Source organism: Mobula hypostoma, chromosome 14 (assembly GCF_963921235.1).
Source record: "Mobula hypostoma chromosome 14, sMobHyp1.1, whole genome shotgun sequence".
Classification (NCBI taxonomy): Eukaryota; Metazoa; Chordata; class Chondrichthyes; order Myliobatiformes; family Myliobatidae; genus Mobula; species Mobula hypostoma.
Window position 1 is genome coordinate 28,693,201 of NC_086110.1, and position 19,653 is coordinate 28,712,853.

The window sequence follows — 19,653 nt, forward strand, 5'->3', positions numbered from 1 at the left end:
TGGCAGGAGACAAAGAGTGGGAATAAAGGGGGCCTATTCTGGTTGGCTGCCAGTGATTAGTGGTGTTCCACAGGGGTTGGTATTGGGACTACTTCTTTTCACGTTGTATGACAATGATCTTGATGATGGAATTGATGGCTTTGTGGCCAGGCTTGCGGATGATAAAAAGATAGGTGGAGGGGCAGGTAGTATTGAGGAAGCAGGGAGTCTGCAGAAGGTCTTGGATAGATTGGGAGAATGTGCAAAGAAGTGGCAGACGGAATATAGTGTAGGGAAGTATATGGTCATGCACTTTGGTAGAAGGAATAAAGGTGCAGACTGTTTTCTAAAAGGGGAGAAAATTCAAATTTCAGAGGTGCAAAGGAACTTGGGAGTTCTTGCATAGGTTGCCTGAAGGTTAACTTGCAGGTTGAGCTGATAGTAAGGCAGGCAGATGTAATGTTCGCATTCATTTTGAGAGGATTAGAACATAAAAGCAAGAATGTAATGCCAAGGCTTTATAAAGGATTGGTCAGACCTCACTTGGAGTATTGAGCAGTTTTGGGCTGGTATTGGAGGTTCATGAGAATAATTCCAGGAAGAAAAGGGTTAATGTATGAGGAGTGTTTGATGACTCTGGGATTTTACTTGCTGGAGTTTAGAAGAATTGTGAAAGTTTTTTGTTATTATTATTCCAGAGCAATATACACAAAATGCTGGATGAACTCCAGAAAGTCAAGTAGCATCTATGGAATTTAATAAACAATCAATGGTTTGAGCCAAAGCTCTTTATCAGGACTGGAAAGGAAGGAGGAGGATGCCAGACTAAGGTAGTTGGAGGACTGAAAGGAGTACGAGCTGGAAGGTGATAGGTGAAGCCAGGTGGGTTGTGGGGGGGGGGGGGGAATGAAGTAAGTGATAGGTGGAAAATGTAAAGGGCTGGAGAAGAGGAAATCCTGATAGGAGAGAAGAATAGACTACTAGGAGAAGGGGAAGGTGGAAAGCCACAAGGGAATGTGAATAGACAGGTTCAGAGAATGGGGAACAGAGGCCAGAGTGGGGAAGTGAAGAAGATGGGATGAGGAGGGGGAATAAAATTACCGTAAGTTGGAGAAATTGATATTTGCTCTGTCAGGTTGGAGTCTAATTAGACAGAATATAAAGTGAAACTCCTCCAACCTGATGGCTTCATTGTGGCAGAAGAGGAGGCCATAGACCGACATGCCAGAATGGGATTGGGGACTGGAACTGGAATTGAAGTGGTTGGCCACCAGAAAATACTGCTTTTTGCAGATGGAGTGAAGGTGCTTGACAAAGCATTCCCCAATTCACACCAGGTCTCACCAATGTAGATGCGACCACACTGGGAACACCAGATACAGTAGACGACCCCAGCAGATACGCAGTTGAAGTGTTGCCTCACCAGAAAGGACTATTTTTAAATTAGATTAGATTAGATTGAGGACACACAGTCCTCTTTTATTGTCATTTAGTAATGCATGCATTAAGAAATGATACAATGTTCCTCCAGAATGATATCACAGAAACACAAGACAAACCAAGACTAAAAAAACTGACAAAAACCACATAATTATAACATATAGTTACAACAGTGCAAAGCAATATGGTAATTTAATAAAGAACAGACCATGGGCATGGTAAATAAAAAGTCTCAAAGTCTCTCGAAAGTCCCATCATCTCACGCAGATGGTAGAAGGAAGAGAAACTCTCTTCCTGCCATGAACCTCCAGCGCCGCAAACTGAGTTCCTTAAGTGGGGGTAAGGGAGGAGGTGAATGGGTAGGTGTAGCACTTTTGCCACTGGTGGGGCAAGTGCCAGGACGGAGATTGGTACGGATTTTTAATTACAAAATTTTATTTCGTAATTGTTCAATATAACTAGGTAAGAAAAAGTACACATTTTACAATCAATAAGTTGCAATTCATTACCCCAACAGCCTACTGATAAACTCAATCTACATCCAAATTCCAGTACAAGTTTTACTTACCTGAAGATCATTCTGAGGATTCCAGTCTGAATCAAAAATGATACATGTGTCTGCTGCAGTAAGATTTATTCCTAAACCTCCAGCTCTCGTGCAGAGTAAGAACACAAAGCGATCAGAGTCAGGCTTGCTAAATCGGTCAATAGCTGCTTGTCGCAAGTTCCCCCGAACTCTCCCGTCAATGCGCTCATACGGGTACCTACAAATGCAATGTTAAAGACAATTATCTCCCATACTTTATTAACATTTACACAGCAATGGTTTACTTTTAGAGCAAATTATTTACGCTATGCTTATAACTGTCAACACTGAATATGCAGTGTCTTGAGGAACAATTGCAAAAACTGTCATCAGGGATGTAAGCAATTTGGAACAGTGACATTTCAGATGTAATTGAGCCTGCAAATCAAAATAAATGGGAGTTAAAGAGGTTAGGCACAAAACTTCATGTTCCACTGCACTATGAGTAACAAAGGGGCTTTTACATAAGCTTATAAAAGAGGCTGTGAACACAAAACAGTGGTGCAGGAGCTGTTCACGTGGACATGAACAGAATGGAGAGCAACAGGAGCATGACACAACCTGTTGCTAGAACTTAGCCCTTTTTTTTTCTTTCAACCACAGGGCTCTGGATGTCAACAAGGGGTACAAGTTCATACATAAGTATCAATGACTCTACTTGGAAATCTGGATCTGCCCTCCACAGACGTTCTAAGTGTTAATTTAGAAGAGTCATCCCTAGAGTAAAACCATTCACCAATCTTCCCTGCTGCTGATAAACTCATTGCTTTTACCCATCAAAATAGTCTGCTTGTGATGACTGTCAAAAATCAAACGCAGGCAATCCTTCAGTGACAGAGCACTAAATCAACTAATTCATGGACTTGTAACCAAAAATGATAAAGATGGCATGAACTGTGAGGGGGTGCACCAGGCAGGCTGTCACAAGTGTGAATTCTGTACTGTAAAGCAGACAAATCTGGCAATTTATTCAACCCAGGTGGCTTCAAAGTGAATTCAAGAATAATAGTGCCAGTGGGTACTGTCATTGTATAAATGATTATTTTTCACTCGTCCAAATCTTCAGTCTTACCCAGTGATGGACAAGATAAAACAGTCATTATCCATAGATCAAAGCGCAGTAGAATGTGAAAATAACACTGTTTCACGACACCAGAAGGGATGAATGTTAGCGAGGGAAAATGGATCCAAGTTCCATCTATGTAATTCTCCAACAGATGAACTACAACATCTGCTAATTTCCATTTTTTCTTTCTCATCCATTAACTTGTTATGCTTTTGCTTTGTACTTGTCTTCTCAGCCATCTCACAGCAGACTTGACAAGCCTGAAATTCTTTTTGTTAACTGACACTGTGTTCTGTTGCTGAAGCACTGCATCTAGTTCTCTTACTGGAGAAACAAATCATATTTCTGTGCTATATGATGCTGACTTTATTCACATAAACCTTCAAATGTGTCCTGTGCTCCACCTGTGTATACTGAAACACCTTAAATTTAAAAGGGAAAAAATACAGACACAAAGACTGGATTTCTTGCATACTAGAAACATGATGCACCTAATACTGACAACGTAATGGTTTTAATGGGATTCAAATCCAATCAGCAAACAAACACAATGGAGGATATTTGAGGTACAGTCGACGTTTCAGGCCGAGACCCTTCGTCAGGACTGACAAAGGGTCTTGGCCTGAAACGTCGACTGTACCTCTTCCTAGAGATGCTGCCTGGCCTGCTGCGTTCACCAGCAACTTTGATATGTGTTGCTTGAATTTCCAGCATCTGCAGAATTCCTGTTGTTTGGAGGATATTTGAGCTCATTTGTTAACACTTTTGCACCAGAAAAAGACGCTGAAGTTGGTGGGACAGGGCACAGTTTAGACTGACATTCTAAGTTAGTTCTGAATAAAAACAGCAGTTTTGAAGGTGCCATCTTTCAGATGAGGAATTCAGCAGCACCTGCCCTCAACTGGACCCAAGATTCCGGTGTAATATTTTGAAAGTGGGGGTATTTCCCCTCATTATTCCGACCAATATGCGTCCCCGACCAATACCTAAATGATGAGTCATGATCCCTGATGACTGTGCTCAGATGACAGTCATATTTCTAAAAAAAACACTTCAAAACTACTTTACCTGCTGTGAATCACAGAAACTCAACTGAGTGTACCCTCTGCCTCCTCCAAAAACAATTCTAACTTAACTGATATTTCCTCATTTATAAATCTTGCATAATTCTGACATCCTCAGCCATCTTCTCTGTACCCCATAAAGTACAATCACATTTTTCCTCTAATGACCTGAACTGTCTAGACTATTCAAGCTGTGGTCTAACAGGCATTATATACAGCCCTAGCATAATCCTCTTACACATAAAACACCCTGGTTAATAAGAAAAAGCCTTTGTATGTCTTGTTAACCACATCAATGTATCCTACGATGTTTATGGATCTGTGTTGGTTGACAATATCTTCCTGTTCCTCTACACCTTCTGAAGTTTATTGGTCTCTTTCCTTGCTGTCCCTCCCCAAATCCACAATCAAACGCTTCAATGGATTAAAATTTCATTCCCCATTTTTCTGCCAAAATGACCAGTTCATCTACATCTTCCTCTGATCCACCTCTTCATGCAGTCTAAAGGTTTCCACCTTGCTGACAACCACACTGCCAATTTTTGTACTTCTGGCAAATGTTTTTGGCATACATCCCTACATTCAACCTTAAATCACTGACAAAGATTACAAAAAGCTATGGAATGAGTACTGAGCTCTGTGGTTCATCAACAGTAACTACGTTCCAATCATAAAATTGATTCATCAATCCTGACCCGTTGTTTCCTGTCACTGAGCCAATTCTGTACCCACTTTCCTGGAATGAAATGTAACACACTTCAACTCATACCTGCCTTTCTAAATAAAAATCTCATGCTCACCCTCAGGAATGCTTTATTAATTACAATACCCCCACCACCACCACCACTGAAGTATAACTAACTGGTGTGTAACATACATCAAAGTTGCTGGTAAACGCAGCAGGCCAAGCAGCATCTGTAGGAAGAGGTGCAGTCGACGTTTCAGGCCGAGACCCTTCGTCAGGACTAACTGAAGGAAGTGTGTAGTGACTTGGGAAATAGGTTTTAAACCTGATTAGTGCTGAACTGACATTTTATTGATACTTTAATGCACTTTTCAGTTTTTTGACATGATATTGCACAACAGCATCTCAGGGATCCAGGTGAAGCTTTAAATGAGAATAGCCAATAGAACAGGTGAGTTTGAAGAGAGCATGGCGCTGGGCTCAAGACAAATAGAAAAGTGATCAGGAACCAGAGCCTTCTGGAACAGAAATAGCAAGCATCACTGCGTGAGCCAAATGCTAAACCATCATGATTTCTGAATGGTTGAGCAACAGTTCATCCAGTTCATCAGAATTTTGCTGTCAGTTAAAAACTTCTATTTTCTGTTCAGCTCTTTGCCTTCATTAAGCTCTGTAAATGTTTGGAAAGTACATAACATTTAAATTAATTCAGTGCCCTGTCAGTGTTAACAGCCATACTGGGAAAGATAATTTGAGGACGATGCAAAGGTAATTTAACAGCAGTGAAACTGCTGTCCACCCACCTCCATCCAAGGAAGAAGTAGCGGCCAAACTAAACCAAAACCAAAACAATTGTTGCTGCCGGCGACCCTACAGATTTGTTCTATTTGCATGACATGCCCTCACTCCAATAATCATTGCTCCAAACGTCAAGCATATGTACTCGATCCTTTATCAGCAACTAGAAAACATCTAATCTTGAAGCAAAGAAACGTAAAAGTACCCAAGTGTAAGCGAAGCGTAATTGAGCAGCCAGCAAAATATACAACATCCGCTGGTCTACTACTACAAACTGCGATGAACAAAGCAAGGATACGTGACTTATTCCCTTCATTTTTACCACGTCTCCGCTCATGTAACTAGTTACCATAATTAACGCGTAACACAGAACACAATGCAGATAGAGGACAAATGCATGGCTCCTACAGAAGGTTAACATTCATCTCTTCCCAAGTCAGATATCACCAGTCCAATTTTTACACTGCAATTTCAGTACTATTATAAAATGGAAAAAGCTTATAGCATGCTAAATGTTTCTTTGTGCAGAGCCTACAAACGTTATTTGATTCCATTACAGTTTAAGATTATCTAAAAATTGTTTGAGGGAGCATTTTATAATGCATTAGGTTTTAATATGATTACCTTATGGGTAGTTTCTGTACCAGTACAAGATATGACACAAAACTGCTATGTATCTGCTCTTGTGAAAGAGTTGCAAGGTCACTTTGCTGAAGCAGATTTACAGTACACATCATTGAACTGACAGTCTTCTTCTTAAAAACATTTACCCCAAGAACTTTACCCAAACGTTGTCATAAACAGAAAATGCAGTGAGCCTATGCACACAGCATGCACGCAGTTCAATTTTAAAAGAATTATTCGCTTTATGTAGTCACAATGCACAGAGGCACCAGCTCAACATTACTTAATTATTTGTCGATTTGGTTTTTAAAAATCATGAGATTGCTTTTATAAGCTTCAGGCACACACTACATCCATCCTGACCCCACTGTGTTGGAGGAAAAAAAATTCCTTCCAAGTGAGTATCTAAACTAACAGTTAGCAATAAATAATTGATTAGAAATCACAATTTACGGAAGGGAAACAAGTAACTTAGCACACAAGTTTCAAATATAATTAGGAGAAGCAAAAGTGTTTCTTTCTATTCTACGTATGTTCGCCTATTGTGACCAGGATCACAAATTCATGCCGATTTGTGGGTTTTTTTACTTTCTGCTATGATTAAAGATTTTATAATTACCACAACAGAGCATCACTAAGCTATAATTAATCGCTGATTTCTGATTAAATATCCCATCATAATTGTGCACAACCATCAGATTCAAATTTAATATCTACCAACTGTACATTTCCCACAGCATAGTGAATTGATTACAAGCTTGGCCTTCTCACAGTTAGTGGGGTCAATAGTTCAGGTGTAATTATTTTCCCAGAAAGAGGTCAAATTAGAACCATTTTAAGAGAAAAGCCGTCATAGTTAAACTACTAATTCTCAGAAGCATGTATGCATGCACACTCTTCGTATCACAGTAATGGTGAGAATTTGTCATGTTTGCTTCCTCACCCCGCTCCCCCAGCATTCCCCTCCATCGCTTGTGGGGAAAGTGATGACAGACCAGGACACAGAGAGAGAGTTGCCACATTGACAGCAGAGTGAAAAGTAATCATGTACCTAATGATAACCTTAGTTACTCTTTTACCCTAACTGTTGTACTTCATGTCCTTACCCACCCTCAGGATCTTCATCTGTCGCAGACGATTCTCGGCAGAAGGACGCTCACTGAGGCCAAGTCATCAAGAGCTCACGCCAACTGTCTTCCAGTTCTGGTACTTGCACCTTGGTGGACTCAAGTGAAGAGAGGTAGCTAGGTCTTCACCTGGTGACTCAAATGCTCTAATGATCAGAAGCAGATGCCAGAAACAGGCTTTTCCAGAAACCGGAAAGTCTGACACTGTGGGACTTTACAAGCACTCGCTGATGCACGTGCAGAGTCAAGAGCAACAGTGAAAGACATGGGATACCCGAGCAGACATCCGAGCTGCACTGGGCACTCTTGCAGAGATGGAGGAGTCTGTCTCCTGCATGAGTGTGGTGACATTGACACTGATGTTCTCGTGCCTGGACACAGAATGGGCTGGCTGTGATGAGCATCAAATGAGGACATGCATGTCCTCAATCAAGGTCTACAACCCACGAATGCTGAAAATCTGGAATAAACAGATTTATGCTGGAGGCACTCAGCTGGTAGCACAACACCAACATTTGAAATTGCAGACCTTCTATTAGAACCATTCTAAAAGGTAATCAATCTAAGTCTTACATATTCAACCCTTGCTGCTGTACATTTCAGAGCACAGCAAATGTGATATCAAATGTTTCCAAGCACACTGACATATCTGAAATGAATATTCGACATGTTGATGGCTTACTCAACTCTGAAACTGTCTGTAATAAACACTCTTGGCCTCACTGGTTGTGTCTACATAGTTATTATCTGGCCAGAGTGTCCTTCATCTCCAAGCAACTTGTCAGTGGATCAGCTCCAAGGTGTGAAAAGATCAAGGAGCACTAAAAGGCAGCAAGGCAGACCTTGGTCCCTGACAATGCTATTCCAGTTCACTGATGTCTCTACTTGTTTGTCTGCTGTACAAGGAACTGAAGTCCATAGAAGAGTTATTTCTGAATGACTCAGGGTCAGCCTTGCTTGCCGAGCCTCCAGTAAATGATATCCTTCATTTTTAGAGAGCAAATCAGAGTCATAAATCCAATTGTGACTCAAATTTGATTGCTCCTTTGACATCAACATTGCTGTAAACGTCTTCCTATGTCAACAATCAATTGTTTCTACACTGACATAGAGCTGATTGAAAAATCCTTCAAACACCCAGGAATGATCCTGAACTGTGGGGACTTGGGTTAAGCATGACCACCAGATCAAACATGCAGCAGGCCTTGCTGCAATAGACTGCAAAGGTCTGTCATCACCTGGTGCAAAGTTGAGAGTTTCCCAAAGGCTCTGCAAATCCCTCTTCTTTGTGCAGCCAGATAGTGAGGAGAACCTCATACGCAGAAGAATGAGATTTGAATAGTTAAGTGACAATCTCATGATTTAACCTCCAAACTATTCCTAGAATGTAAAACCCAGGCCAATGTCAGGATGTTATTTCCTTGAAATAGTCTAACACGAATGAGCACTGAGGAAACTAAATCTTCAGATATGACAATATTATGCTTGAAGCACAGGCAGTTTGATAATACACGTGAGGAAAAACTAGCCAGCTCAATGTCTAAGCTCATCTTTCCCACTATGAAATCAACTAATTTCAATACAACAGCATCAGACTTGCTGTAAACAATTAACTTACTTTCCCACCAAGGTTTTGTTTTGTACCTTGACTCACAGTACAGTGTGAACATCTTGCATTTTTAAGGTAACTCTTTCTCAGTTTGTTCCTTCAGCATTTTGGGCATCGATGGAGAGAGGAAGAGGAGAGCCATCGGCAGTACCACCGATGCGGCAGAGAGGGCATCAAGATGGCTGTGGCTCAAAAGAGGGGAGCCATGGAGTCATAAGTAGCTAGCCATCTGGACACAAGCTGGGGTCTGATCAGCCCCGGCTGGGTCACCTGGAGGAGGTTGTATGATGTTGAAAGACCCAAAACACCCGATGATTCCAGGAACATCACTGAAGATGTGTCCAGAAGCATCAATAGATGTATGTACACAGCTTCTCAGTTTGTTCCATTAAGAGTTTTGGACATTGTTACACCAAAAGATCTACACAGCTCATAACTTCTTTAATTATCCATGAAAAATGTTATGAACTGGCAGTGAGGCAATAGGATCATACAAACAGCTGGATTCCCAAATCAGTTAACAGGAGATTAAAAGAAGTTTTACTCTGATCATGATTCTTGTCCTGTTTTCCTTTGGAAAGCACAATCCTAAAACAATTATTTATACTCATGGGCACGATGTCAGTTCAAGTAAAACTTCCTCATAATTCAGCTGGTTGACCACGTTTATGTTTGTCCTTAAAGTTGGTCAAATGGTGTAACTTTTGGCATATGCCATTGCTAGTGAAGCTGACACAAACTTCAAAGGGGATTTAACCCAGAAATCAATGTTGTTCAGTGATGTAGCCTTTCTCTAAGGGTTGCACTGAAATCAAAGGAGATAAATTTGAACTGGCAATAACTCCAGGCACTTACAAACATGTCCTGGTACAATATACCCTGAAAAAAAAATGACTTTCTTGCATGAAATCTGAGAGTTTTAAAAATGCTTTCTAAGGCTAAGTATATGGCCAGAAATTATTGTTTTATATAGGTGGAATGTAATCCTTGACATAAATATTTCACAACATTATGCAAAAAATTAAAAATTTTACTCATGACCATGACGTTTCCACTTTTACCACAGTAGCACATGAACATGCCAATATGTATTCCACTTGGTAAAATGTTTAAAATATTTTCTAAAGATTGTGCTTGTAAATCCCAGTTCACTTTCTGTGAATATCTTTTGGATTTCAGCTATCTTCTACAGCTGACCTCTGATAAAAAAACCGATATCAGAAAGGAGAATTTTGTCTCAAAGATCACTCAATCTTTGTGTCAGCTTACTTTGAGGTCAAGGACGAGATGCTGCTTGACTGCTCTCAGTCATGTCTGGGGAATAGCAAATACAAGGTGCAGGAAGTAACGTGACAGATTTATTGTAAATCAAAGCTCAGAAAACGTTAAATGTACTGTTTTATGCTACTAGGAATGCAATGATGAAGAAAATTTCATATAATTGGTTTTACCGCAGTTGACGCAGTCGATTTCAGTTGTATCCTGAATTTGGATAGTGGTGAATAATTATTTTGTGTGAAATTCCATGTTTATAAACAGTATACTTATGACTCCATTATGCCAAGTGAGCAGAAAATGTTCTTGTACAATAAGAAGACAACAATTAATTATAAGCTGCTTTTCAAAGCTTCGTTAAAATGTTCGCTTTTCTACCAAATGCTTATAGAGCCATAGAGAAGTACCACACAAAAACAGGCCCTTCGGTCCATTTAGTCTATACTGAAACCATTGGAACTGTCCACTCCTATTGGCCTGCACCAGGACCACGGCCCTCCATAGTCCTACCAGTTAAGATGGTGGACGAGGATTAAAAGAATGGTCATTTCAATGCCATCCATGCAATCTGCCTCAAGAAATGTGGGAAAGCTATTATTCCATCCTGGGAGTAATCAACGTTCATTCCCACTCTCTCACAGAACTTGACAAAAAATGGATTAAGAAATTAAATGTCAGCAGAAACAGACTTGAGAAAAAAAGAATTAAAAAATTCAGTGTCCTGACACTGTTGCAATGTAGTTTCTCAGCTAAAGTTAGACTACTTTGAATTAAAATACATGCAAACTGAGAAAATAAAAATAAGGGGATGTAAAACACCTTGCCCTCTAGAGAGAGTTTTAATTTTTGATCTTCCGTGTTTATTTTTGCACTCTGAAGTCTACATTATTAGGTTTTTCAAGCCAAACCTTTTGGTTAGGATAAAGATATTTTATGTTGGACTTCAAGCATAAAAGATCACAGTTTACTGCTTTAAATTAAAATAAGAAGCTGAGAATCAAAGGCTACAAATTTTTCACATATTATCACCATGACATAATTTTCAATCAATGTTGCTCTTTTACCACTAAAATTAAAGGAACTTCAAAGACTACAGAAAGTGCAGAATTTCAGAAATAGTCCAGAAGCTGAACTTTGTGCTTGACAGTACTTCCTTAGCATCTGGGAAAGGTTACAGCACATGAGGAAGCTCTTTAGTCCTTACAATTTGTTCCTAATTAATTACTCGTAAGAACCTTCACATCACATTTCCTATGGAATTTGACTGCTTTCTCGGGAAAAGTGCAGGATCTCCTCCTGGTTACTAAATGATTAACAAAAAGTCAATAGATTACCTGGACAAACAGCCATAAGTTGCATGCAGCGTCACATGCAAACATAGCAGTGTTCAAAATATTAAATATCCATAAAATACAACATCAGGAACAGTGTAGATTTTCAAAATGAAATAAAAGTTGTTTCGCCAAATGTGCTAATTTTTTCAGTTCAAATTCTGGAAATTTCAAGTATATTGAGTAAAATGCTCAATAAATAAACAACAAGCTGCATTTTTTATGAAATTATCCCCATCTTTGGATTCAGGTCAGCTCATAAATTACGATGGATTCCAGTTAATTGGGACACATCAGGACCACCACATGAAGGCTTATTTAAGCAGCTGCCCCAATTAGCCAAAGTTTTATGGAAATAGTTGTGAAGCTGTAAAAAAGACAAACTGAGTAACAAATTATGTTCAGTGAAAGAATTTTTGACTAGTTTCAGTGGCGTGTGTTTCTGTTCAAAAGCAGTGATTTTTGTCACTGATATTGGCAAGAAATAAACAGCACAACTCCAGACTGTTTTGCTCACTGTGGTTTCAAGCATTTAGGCTTGGAGATGCCAGAAACGGCTGGGAGTGAAAATGAAACTATTTCACCACTTCAAATATTTTGGAGCTGTGAAGAATTCGAAGGTTATAATGAAAATGAAGATTTGGAAAATATAAACAACACACATCAAAGTTGCTGGTGAACGCAGCAGGCCAAGCAGCATCTGTAGGAAGAGGTGCAGTCGACGTTTCAGGACGAAGGGTCTCGGCCTGAAACGTCGACTGCACCTCTTCCTACAGATGCTGCTTGGCCTGCTGCGTTCACCAGCAACTTTGATGCGTGTTGCTTGAATTTCCAGCATCTACAGAATTCTTGTTGTTTGCATTTGGAAAATATAATCACTGGAACATTGTACGAAGACAGTCCATTATTTGCACTAGGTGTCTGCACTGATTTTGTTCATTTACAGTCACTCAAAAGAACACAGCAGTGTATACCCGATGAATTTCTCTTGTCAATAACTATTAGGAAGTAATATACAGTTTTATAGTAGCACCACTGAGAGTGTCCTGACAACTGAGAGGATTAGAGTGGGCTCCCTTCCATCTATCAAAGCATCTGCTTTGACTTTCTACCATCAAGCAGGAAACTACAATACATACAAAAACAAGAACGGTCATGATGAGAAACAGTTCCTCCCCCCGGGCCATTAGGCTTCTGAACTCACTGCTGCATTGCATTCAAAGTGTCACTGGTTAATGTGTTCCACACCTTAAAATATTTAATATTAATATATTGAAGTCAGTCATTTGTACGTGATTCATAGAACCATAGAACATTACAGCACAGAAACAGGCCTTTTGGCCCTTCTTGCCTGTGCCAAACCATTTTTCTGCCTAGTCCCACTGACCTGCACCTGGACCATATCTTTCCATACACCTCTCATTCATGTACCTGTCCAAGTTTTTCTTAAATGTTAAAAGGCCGCATTTACCACTTTATCTGGCAGCTCATTCCACACTCCCACCACTCTCTGTGTGAAGAAGCCCCCCCAATGTTCCCTTTAAACTTTTCCCTCTTCGCCCTTAACCCATGTCTTTTGTTTTTTTTCCACCCCTAGTCTCAGTGGAAAAACCCTGCTTGCATTCACTCTATCTATACCCATTGTAATTTTATATACTTCTATCAAATCTCTCCTCATTATTCTACGCTCCAGGGAATAAAGTCCTAACCTATTCAACCTTTCTCTGTAACTGAGTTTCTCAAGTCCCGGCAACATCCTTGTAAACCTTCTCTGCACTCTTTCAACCTTATTTCTATCCTTCCTGTAATTTGGCGACCAAAACTGTACACAATACTCCAAATTCGGCCTCACTAATGCCTTATACAACCTCACCATAACACTCCAACTCTTAGCCTCAATACTTTGATTTATAAAGACCAATGCACCAAGAGCTCTCTTTACGATCCTATCTACCTGTGATGCCACTTTTAGAGAATTTTCTATCTGTATTCCCAGATCCCTCTGTTCTACTGCACTCCTCAGTGCCCTACCATTTACCTTGTGTGTTCTACCTTGGTTTGTCCTTCCAAAGTGCAATACCTCACACTTGGTGCAACTGTAACGAAACCCAATTTCCCTTGGGATCAATAAGTATGTCCATCTATCTATCTACTTGTCTGTATTAAACTCCATCTGCCATTTTTCAGCCCATTTTTCCAGCTGGTCCAAATCCCTCTGCAAACTTTGAGAACCTTCCTCACTGTCCACTACACCTCCAATCTTTGTATCATCAGCAAATTTGCTGATCCAATTTACCACATTATCGTCCAGATCATTGATATAGATGACAAATTACAATGGACTCAGTACTGATCCCTGTGGTACATCACTAGTCCCAGGCCTCCACTCAGAGAAGCAATCCTCCACTACCACTCTCTGGCTTCTTCCACTGAGCCAATGTCTAATCCAATTTACTACCTCTCCATGTATACCTAGCGACTGAATCTTCCTAACTAACCTCTCATGCAGGACCTCGTCAAAGGCCTTACTGAAGTCCACGTAGACAACATCCACTGCCTTCTCTTCATCCACTCTCCTGGTAACCTCCTCAAAAAACTCTAACAGATTGGTTAAACATGACCTACCGCACACAAAGCCATGTTGACTCTCCCTAATAAGTCCCTGTCTATCCAAATATTTGTATATCCTATCTCTTAGTACTCCTTCCAATAATTTACCCACACCGAAGTCAAACTTACCGGCCTATAATTTCCTGGATTACTTTTACAGCCTTTTTAAAATAATGGAACAACATGAGCTATCCTCCAATCATCCAGCACCTCACCTGTAGATACCGACATTTTAAATACATCTGCCAGGGCCCCTGCAATTTCAACACTAGTCTCCTTCAAGGTTCGATGGAATACTCTGTCAGGTCCTGGGGATTTATCTACTCTGATTTGCCTCAAGATAGCAAGCACTTCCTCCTCCTCCTCAAACTGTATAGGTTCCATGACCTCACTACTTGTATGCCTTATTTCCATTGACTTCATGCCAGTTTCCTTAGTAAATACAGATGCAAAAAACCTATTTAAGATCTCTCCCATTTCTTTTGGTTCCATACATAGCCGACCACTCTGATCTTCAAGAGGACCAATTTTATCCCTTACTATCCTTTTGCTTTTAATATACCTGTAGAAGCTCTTTGGATTATTCTTCACCTTGACTGCCAAATCAACCTCATGCCTTCTTTTAGCCCTCCTGACTTCTTTCTTAAATATTTTTTTGCACTTTTTATACTCCTCAAGCACCTTATTTGCTCCCTGTTTCCTATACATGTCATACATCCCTCTTCTTCTTTATCAGAGTTCCAATATCCCTTGAGAAGTAAGGTTCCTCATTTTTATTCACTTTGCCTTTAATCCTGACAGGAACATACAAGCTCTGCACTCCCAAAATTTCTCCTTTGAAGGCCTCCCACTTACCAATCACATCCTTGCCAGAGAACAACCTGTCCTGCTTTTCAGATCCTTTCTCACTTCTTCAAATTTGGCCTTTTTCCAGTTTAGATCCTCAACCCAGATTTATCTTTATTCTTGATCGAGTTGAAACTAATGGTATTATGATCACTGGAACCAAAGTCTTCCCCTACACACACTTCTGTCACCTGTCCTAACTCGTTTCCTAATAGGAGCTCTAATATTGCATCTTCTCTAGTTGCTACCTCTATATATTGATTTAGAAAACTTTCCTGAACACATTTTACAAGCTCTAACCCATCTAGACGTTTAACAGTATGGGAATCCCAATCAATATGTGGAAAATTAAAATCCCCTACTATCACAACTTTATGTTTCCTGCAGTTATCTGCTATCTCTCTGCAGGTTTGCTCCTCCAATTCTCGCTGACTATTGGGTGGTCTATAATACAACCCCATTAATGTGGCCATACCTTTCCTGTTTCTCAGCTCCACTCATATGGCCTCGGTAGACAAGCCCTCTAATCTGCCTTGCTGAGCACTGCTGTAACATTTTCCCTGACTAGCAATGCCACTCCCCCACCCTTCATTCCTCTGCCTCTATCACGTCCGAAACATCGGAACCCTGGAACATTAAGCTGCCAGTCCTGCCCCTCCTGTAGCCAAGTTTCACTAATGGCTATAATGTTGTAATTCCATGTGTCAACCTACGCCCTCAGCTCGTCAGCCTTCCCCACAATACTCCTTGCATTGAAATAGACACACCTCAGAAGATTAACACTGCCACACACAACCGTGTGACTTTGCATGAACTTTTAACATCATTTATTTTCACCCCCACTCCACTATCTGCTCTGGCACTCTGCTTCCCATCCCCCTGCAAATCTAGTTTAAGCCCTCCCCAAAAGCACTAACAAACCTCCCTACAAGGATATTGGTCCACCTGTAGTTCAGATCTAACCCGTCTCTCTCGTACAGGTCCCACCTGCCCCAGAAGAGGTCCCAATGATTCTGAAATCTGAAACCCTGTGAGTCTGTGGTGGCCAGTGCTATCATGTTTGCTGTTGTGTGCTGGGGCAGCAGGCTGAGGGTAGAAGACACCAACAGAATCAACAAACTCATTCGTAAGGCCAGTGATGTTGTGGGGATGGAACTGGACTCTCTCACGGTGGTGTCTGAAAAGAGGATGCTGTCTAAGTTGCATGCCATCTTGGACAATGTCTCCCATCCACTACATAATGTACTGGGTGGGCACAGGAGTACATTCAGCCAGAGACTCATTCCACCGAGATGCAACACAGAGCGTCATAGGAAGTCATTCCTGCCTGTGGCCATCAAACTTTACAACTCCTCCCTTGGAGGGTCAGACATCCTGAGCCAATAGGCTGGTCCTGGACTTATTTCATAATTTACTGGCATAATTTATATATTACTATTTAACTATTTATGGTTTTATTAATATTTATTATTTATGGTGCAACTAACGAAAACCAATTTCCCCCAGAATCAATAAAGTATGACTATGACTATACACCAGTCATTCATCTGTAGGTTTTATCCATAACTTCATAAATTATCATGTGATATGTGTACTACATAATAGAAAAGTCCCCTTGGTTTGGAGAAAAGTTGCCTCGTTTCTATATCCATTATATGGTTATGGTAAATGACAATAAACCACTTGACTTGACTTGATATTGTTAATTTATTCTGTATTTCATTTAAATACATAATTTGTTACTCAGCTCGTCTTTTTTTTTTACCCCTTTAACTATTTCCATGAAACTTTGGCTAATTGAAGCACTTCTTAATTGGGCCAAAATGTACTGGTCACCATGTGTCTCAATTTATTGGAATCTATTGTATTTAAATGAAATACAGAACAATTTAAAATACTACCTATAGTGATAGAGTACTATAAATCTGTGAATATGTTCCTAATAGTTATCAACAGTGTACGCTGCAGTGTTCTTTCATTGACTATAAATGAACAAAATCAGTGCAGGCACCTAGTGCAGATAATGGACTGCCTTCATACAATGTTATCAACATTCCATTGTCCACATCTTCATTTTCATTCCAACCTTCAAGATGATCAATAAATCAAAGTACATTTATCATCAAAGAATGTATGAATTATACACTTGAAATTTGTTTGCTTACAGCCAGCCACAAACAAAGAAACCTGAAGATTCCCAATAAAAAAAGACCATAACCATTGCACAGAGAAAAGAGGAAAAAAACACACATCATGCAAACAATAGATGCAAACAACAGCATTCCGAACCAGATTGAATGCTTAGAGCCACTCCTTAGAGCAGCTGGAGTATTAGGCCCAAGCCTCGATCTCAAGTTCATTATATAGTAGGGCAAAAGCGTCTTGAAACTCACAGAGACAGCAACCACTGGGGAGAGGAATGAACACTGTGGGAGAGCGAACAATATCAGCCCAACCCTCACCTCCACACTCGGGCTTTCCAGTCTATCTGGGCCGGTGTTTAAATTGTCCGAGTATCAAGTAGAGCCTCGCTCTAGGACCCAGGCCCCGGCATAGCATGACGCTGTTCTTGATTTCACCAAACTGGCTCGCTGCTCGGAGCAATCCTCCCTCGCACCGTGGTTAGGTGGACGGGCAGCAAAACTCCTCTGCATTGACTCCTCTCCAAATTATTCACTCCAATACTGACAGTGATACCAGCTCTGTTTGCACACATTTGCAAATGTCTTGAATTTGGTGTGTTCCAGCTTTGTGATACACCAGTATGGCTCATTCTTCGAATCATCTTCGCCTCCGCTTCCTCCTTCACTGTTTGTGGTTATAGCTGACCACAATTTTCTCCAGAAAAGAAGTTATTAGTTATGTTTTTAGTTATATTTCTTGCCTTCTGATCTACCAGTAAGCTGTCACACAACTCAGCAGCATCATCTTAAACCAGAAGATACCTTCAAATTCAAAGGTTCATTTATTATCAAAGTATACAACTCTGAAGTTCTTCTTCTCCAGATAGCCATGGAACCAAGAAAGAAAAGAACGGCAGCACAACCACCAACCCTAAATCCCTTCTTGTTGCACACAAAAAATGATCAAAAACAGAACAAGCACATTGACCCCCAAATCCCCCTCACCCACACACAAAAAAAACCCAAGAAAGATTAGGTAAAAAATACGGAATACAAAAAAAATCACAGGACTGAAAAAAAAATCCACAGCCCAAGTCCACATCCAAAACACAGAAAACCTGGGCAACATTCTCCCTCTCCGTAGCAGAGCAATCTCACCAGTGACAAAAAGGCAGTCTCTCCTCTCTGACAGAAGAGCAATCCCCCAACAAGGCAAGCAGCTGGCATTTCAATCTCCCTTGTCGCTTTAATCAGAGTCAAACATCAGCTCCATTTCATAGTTCCTAACTTGCTGAAGTGGTGAAATCATTTTATTTTCACTGTTGGCCATTTCTGGCATCTTCAAACCTGAATGCTGAAACCGCAGTGAGCAAAACAGTTCTGAATTGTCTTCCTGCTTATTTCTGGCCAGCTATCAATGACAAAAATCACTGCTTCTGAACACAAACACACGTGTCACTAGCTGACTGTGTGACCAGAATTCCAACAAGAAGCAAAAGTGCATGATTAACAAGACTCACACAAGGCTTTTCAATGTATTAAGTTGGTAATTAAAACAAACAAAAAAAATCACATAATCTCACTTCTGTAAATGAATGCAATTTCTTATTTTTTTAAGAAATGTTTACACAAAAACCCATACCTCTTTTGAATAAGATAGTCCTCAAGTATATCTAAGCAACGCACCATCTGAGAGAAGATAAGAACTTTGTGACCCCCTGCTTTCATCTTTGGAAGCAGCTTGTCTATTAAGACCAGTTTACCAGCTGACTGGATCATTGCTTGTAGATGAAAATGTGGAGCAGTTGGATTATGGATCTCTCTGAACTCTCCAAGTATCTTTTCTTCAGCACCTGGCATCAGAGGGAACATATATGACACTAGTGGATAAAAAAACTATTCATTTCAATCAAATAAATATTAATTTAATATCTAATTAAATAAATACCATATTTCTCGCAATTCATATGCATAGGAGAGGGTTAGAGGGCTCTGGGCCAAATGCAGGTTGAAAAGACTAAATCGCAGGGCAATACAGTTAGCATGGACAAATTGTATGACTCTGTGACTCTAATTTATAGCTGGTTAGGTCAGCTCAAGTGGGCTGGAGAAGGTTTCTAAGGCTAAACATTCAAATATCAGATTTTAATATAATACTGGATTTAGATTACAAGTTATCCTACTAATAAAATTATTATGCCCAACAAACAAAACGCATCACAGAATGGAATAGCTCTATTGTCATGAGAATTTTTAATTTAATCAGAGATGATGTTTTTTGGTTCTACGAGAACACAGGCTGGATGAGAATGAGGCACACGCATAAGTGTCAGTTAAGTCCTTCTATATTGTACTTTCTATGTTTTTCTGAAAACATCCTTCAAACTTTATTTGAACAGTGTTAGGAAATCCATGCTTCTGGTAGCAGCATGTCTGTGCAATAATTTTAAGTATTTTTGGAATTTACAAAATGCAGAGTGACCTATCGAA

At 40.1% G+C, this 19,653-nt stretch overlaps 1 protein-coding gene across 11 annotated transcripts in view; it reads right to left on the reverse strand.

Moving 5' to 3' along the window:
• chd9 (chromodomain helicase DNA binding protein 9) overlaps positions 1-19,653 on the reverse strand; it is a 279,147-nt gene that overhangs the window by 62,334 nt on the left and 197,160 nt on the right. For all 11 annotated transcript variants that reach the window (XM_063066872.1, XM_063066866.1, XM_063066868.1 and 8 more), the window contains 2 exons: positions 18,806-19,016; positions 1,988-2,183 (listed from right to left, as the gene is read on the reverse strand). In XM_063066872.1, the coding sequence (XP_062922942.1) occupies positions 1,988-2,183; positions 18,806-19,016 (407 nt within the window). The remainder of the gene's footprint in view (positions 1-1,987; positions 2,184-18,805; positions 19,017-19,653) is intronic.